We start from the raw sequence: 5,181 nt of genomic DNA, 5'->3' as shown, positions 1-5,181 counted from the left end.
TTCTGCTCGTAAAACATTAAGCACCGCCCGGTTGGAGTGCCACTACACTTTAATCAAGCTTCCAACAACTTTGCCACCTGATTGGGCGCCTAAATTCCGTTGTTGTTATCATAACAAAAGCATCTAAGAAGAGGCATGAAATATATCACTAAAACTGTAAAGTAAAGTTAAATAAAGTTAAGTTAAATACAGTTTGTTTGTTTGTCTAAGTAAAGGCAGGTATTGACATCTGACGTTTAGCCAATTAGGACTTATAAAATGCCAAATTTGTATGCTTTGAGTATGCATGAATAATACTGCTCAAAATACAAGTTATTTTTAATGCAATTTTAATATAATGTATCACTATTTTTTAGTTGAACCTGGAATTTGCATAGTTTCTGTGCTCTGGCCAGCATATGGGAGCCTGATTCATCAGCTGGTTTCACTTCGTGGAAACTGTCCAACTTAACCAATCGCTGCTATTTGGTTGTGATGTATGTAATGCGCCGCTAATGGGGCTAACTGGTATATTAAGTTTTTCCCGTAGGAAGAAGGGCAATAACGCCTTTCCCCTTGATAAAATTCACCAAACATTCTCTTTGCTTCGGCTTTAAATCCTCGATCTCAGGAATTGTTGCCAGCACAGAATGTATGGCTCTTTGATGACTTGCACTTCCGGGGTTCTTGCAAACCATCTAGTGTATTCCGATTCCTGGCCTAGTTGCTGAAGAGAAATGAAACTGGGCAAAGGCACTAGGTGGCACCAGCCTGGCCAAGCGTACACAGTGCTGTTTTTGAGAAAGAAGCAGAGAGAGAGCAGTGAGAACTTGGATTGGGACATGGGGAATACTCAAGAACTGTGATTTTAAATGTAGCTTATTACAGTTAATTACTTTTTTCTTTTTTCAAAATCTACTTAATTACAGTAACATAAGTATTTGTAATTATTTACTGTACTATCAACCTATGCCAAATGGTGCTAATAGAGCTAATCCAAGTGTAAGTGCCCTGCCTATTTCAGTAGAGCATGTTTATTTATGGTATGACTATGCATCTTATTGCTTTATGCCAAATCAGAGTTAGACCTGGATGACCCCCCTCAAAAACAGCAAAACTTTTACCTAACTTGTAATAAATTATATAAGGATATTATGATATGTAATTATAGGCCTACACTGAATTCTATTATCTATAATTCATTCATTCATACTTATTGAAATTATAAAAGTAATGAAGTATATTTTCCTTGTGAGTAAGTAATTCTAACCCAATGTAAAACTGTATATTTTATTAAGGAATAAAATATACATATCTTACCTTCTTTTGGTTGTTGTGAATCTACTCTTTATGCAATCTCCCATTAAGGGCGGTACACCTACATTTTTAAACACATGTGGACCCATTGGCAGGGCAGTGCTTTCAAAAGTGGAACAAAAGTTTGCCACAAGTCCTGCTCCGTTCATGAGTCTTCAGTTTGCTCCTCTTGGTAAGTCGTAGTAGAGATAGCACTGTACGGATCCAGGACCATTTGGGCACAGCGCACTATTGTCACCAACAAGAAGAAGCAGAGGAGTGAGAAAAAGAACAAAACAAATCCAAGGTCTACGTCTATTTCTAACCGAGCTGAAGGAACCGTTGGTGGGTCCATTGTTGGAACAGAAACGTGTATCCCTGGCAACACAATATCCGGTCAAATGGGTAAAGTGGCTACATGCTGTGGGAATATAGTTGATCCTTTGAGCAGAGGTACTTGCTGTTGACACCTCTACACTCCTACAGTCATTGTCCTGAACATAAGATGGGTGGGAGGACACGGCAAGCCTCATTTGGCACCTGTGTCACACTTGAAACTTTAATGAGGAATTTGGTGACGGTCATCCAGGCAGCTCCTGAGATTAGAACACCCCGGCCTCTCTGACAGGGTGACAACCTCAAAGGGTAGTAAAAGTGAGGCGCTTGTAAGATGTGGTGGGACATTGACAGCGACGGGAAGAAAACATGTATTTAGTTACCGGATACTGAATACCTGCTGCTTTGTAACGTGTTTTGATACATGGCCTGATCTGAATACTTTCCCAATCCTTTCACAATAATACTGCTTTGTATTGATTGGACTGGTTATAATGCATTTCTTTATGACTTATCAGAGATGGAAAAAACTGCATGTCCTTTCACCTCCTTAAGAGTTCTGTGCAGCAAAGTCTTAATTGTATGAAGTACTGAAATGCATTCCTTTGATTTTAGGTACGCAACAGTATTCTGAATACCATCAAAAAAAACAAAAAAAGTAACAAAATACACATGGTATTTCCAAATCTTTTCTCCCCCCAAAAGGGTTCACTACTGTTAGAGAAATTCCACTCTGTGCCAGCTCAGTCCTTGTTATCCTGACCTGTGACTTCAGTGGTATAATACTCCCTACAACAGAAGCATAGACAGACTGGACTGCATTAGATTGGATTGGACAACACTATCACAATGTCTTGAGGTTTCATGTGTCTGGGTGCTGTGTCCTGTACTGATGGTCAGTAAATTTCTCCTGTTTTAGAACTTCAAACTTCTTCCACCTTTGTTGCTACTGCAATTTTTTCTACAACAACAGAGATAAAGTATACATATGCAGTTTGGGAAGCACTTTTTGATTCATCTGTGAATGGTGCTAAACGTCATCAAATAAATTGGATAAACCAGTTAATTTGGTGTTTTAAACCTGTATAAGAACATTTAAAATAGGCACATTGATCTCAGGTCCACCTCGTTATTAATAAGACATGAAGAACATCTCAATTCACAATGAACACATCTTAACTCCTCGCAGTAACCACTTAATTATGAAATTATATGAAGTTATTTTGATACCCTAAACTTACTACTTAAACTAAATTTATCAGCAGACTTTTTTCTGTATCAAGAATGATTAGAATAGTCAGTTAGGAATAGAAACTGGGTACTTAATATGAGCATTTTTAACAAGAAATGTGGATATTACACTCGTGTTGTGACAAAGTTCTCATTTTTGAGTTGAAAGGAGCACAAAGGAGCACAAAGTGGTCATGCAGTAATCAAAATAATAAAATATGAGTGTATGTGTATGTAGTTTGATGTGATGCAAACCAATGTTAAGCTCTGGGTGATAAGAGAGTGAAGCTTGGAGAGAAGAAAGAGGATATGACGCCTTTGTGGCAATCCACTTGAGAGGGGTAGGAAACTGATCCAGGCCAAAAAATGCAGATTGCTGTATTCTGATGCCTCCAGAGAGACACTTCCAAGTTAAAAGTAAAGTGACTCCAGCAATTAGCAGCAAAACTTAATAAACACTCAGGAAGGCACAAGTCTGTAAAAATGATGGATAAGGCCCCTCGTGGGCTTTGTTTACACTCAAGAAGAAAACAATATGACAGCAGGTCAGAGCTACAACACTAAATTTCAATTTGTCTCATTTTGACTGCAAGATGTCTTTGACCTGGAGTAGCTCAAGTAGAACTGTTTGTTCAAGATGTTTTTTTTCAAGTAAGCTAAATTATAATCAAGCCAAATTATTTGCCAGTGGGATATAGGCCTAGATCGTTTTACCTACTGGCAAATGGAGCTCAACAGTGACCGCCTTCTCCGCTTCCAGAAGTAAATTTTCCATTAATTTTTCCCCATAGACTTTTCCAAAAATTTAAGAAAAAAACAAAAAAAACAAATTCAGAGTCAGTGAAATGCTGTGTTGGTTACCACATTGTTGATTAGTCCTGAGCAACCCTTCAAACTTTAAATCTTTTTTTGTTTTTTGGAAAGTCTATGGGTAAAAAGAATGAGAAAATTTGCTCTGGAACCAGTGGGTGGGAAGTCACTCTTGAATTCCACTGTTTTCTTATTTAAAGTTAAATTAGGCTTATATAATTTATCCCATAAGAAATTAAATAATATATTCAAAACTACTCAATTTCACATTAATATTTTGATATTCACTTATTTTTATTCACTTAATTTAAGCAGTAATTTAGTGAACTTGTTATTAAATCGATTTCTTTCAGAGGTTTCAGTGAGGATGTTATTGTGTGTGGTCTTACATGATTTAGCCCGGGTCAAGTTCAGTTAATTAATCAAGTAGAGCACCTCTGAACACAGTAATGATACAAACCCTCCAAAAAGCGTATCTGATTTAAGAAATATGTAGGTGACCCCTGTCAAAGATTTCTATTGGAGATATATAAAATAGATTTTAATTAAGGGTGTGCAAAAATATTGAAACATCGGTATATCGTATCATTTAATGTGATGATACAGTATCGATATCATGGGCTGCTGTATTGATATAATATCGCCAGAAGTATTATTTAGTATATTTTACGAAATTATTTTGTTACAGTGCTACAGTTTTGTTGCTTGTTTAGGGGAAGGAAACTCATTTATGTGACACATTTTACATTTTCACAGTTTTGATGATTAAAATGTTTGTGTTTCATATGAACTTTGCATAAGAAGGGGTTTAACAAAGATCTTTAGTATCACAGCCATGACTTAGCAATTATTTTTTTAAATGAACCGTATTGAAATCAAAAGCATGCCGTATCGAGATATGTATTGTACCGTGGCCTATGTATCAAGGTATGTATCGAAAGGACAACTTCTTAATGATACCCAGCCCTAATTTTAATAGGATAATTATTGATTAGATTACTGTTCGATCTTGGAACAACTTTCAAGAACTATCCTTTAGGACTGTAAGAAATAGCTGCTGGGTCTGAATTCTGCTGGATTTTAAGAAGCTTTATTACAAGCCAATTGGAATCATGTTTTAAAGCTCATTAAAGTGTTCATTCAACTTTTGATTAATAATAAATGAGACGGTCTTACATTTATCACAGGCCAAATCAGGAGTGTCCTTCCCTTTGTGTGGTTGACTGGAGTCGAGGCCGTGCCCTTGTTCTTTACTGGACTCATTGACCTGCAGTTGTACTTGGATGTTCTGGAGGCTCAGGTGATGTAACGACACACAGCTTTAATTGGCCTGGATCCTTTTCTCTCATTTTGTTCATTCACCTCGCCCTTCTCTCATTCACAACTAACAAAGAAATGGGTTGCAACACCATCAGGAGCATCGGGTACCACCATCCAGATCTTGCACTGGTATTGGTCAGGACTTTCTTAAAAGGAGGATTTGACTTAATGTGCATGTTTTGGGTTGATGAGGGAAACCGGAGTGCCTCG

The 5,181-nt window shown here is 37.2% G+C and overlaps 1 protein-coding gene across 1 annotated transcript; it reads right to left on the bottom strand.

Annotated features, from left to right (window-relative positions):
- Positions 1 to 1,441: 1,441 nt before the first annotated feature.
- Positions 1,442 to 1,808, bottom strand: LOC129411808 (cortexin domain-containing 1 protein-like). The gene is made up of 2 exons (XM_055163895.1): positions 1,733 to 1,808; positions 1,442 to 1,653 (listed from the first exon to the last, which is right to left on the bottom strand). The coding sequence occupies exons 1-2, from the start codon at positions 1,806 to 1,808 to the stop codon at positions 1,442 to 1,444; spliced, it is 288 nt and encodes a 95-aa protein (XP_055019870.1).
- Between the last annotated feature and the right edge of the window lie 3,373 nt (positions 1,809 to 5,181).

This window comes from Boleophthalmus pectinirostris, unplaced genomic scaffold, assembly GCF_026225935.1.
Source record: "Boleophthalmus pectinirostris isolate CB_2022bp ecotype Guang Dong unplaced genomic scaffold, ASM2622593v1 HiC_scaffold_6, whole genome shotgun sequence".
Taxonomy (NCBI): Eukaryota; Metazoa; Chordata; class Actinopteri; order Gobiiformes; family Gobiidae; genus Boleophthalmus; species Boleophthalmus pectinirostris.
Note: the sequence above shows the minus strand (reverse complement) of the source record. Positions and strands in the feature narration are given on the sequence as shown.

Coding starts and splice junctions, on each gene's coding strand:
- LOC129411808 (XM_055163895.1), bottom strand. CDS start 1,808: ATGAGGCTTGCCGTGTCCTCCCACCCATCTTATGTTCAGGACAATGAC. Junction 1,654..1,732: donor TGTAGAGGTGTCAACAGCAA/GTACCTCTGCTC, acceptor TTGTGTTGCCAG/GGATACACGTTTCTGTTCCA.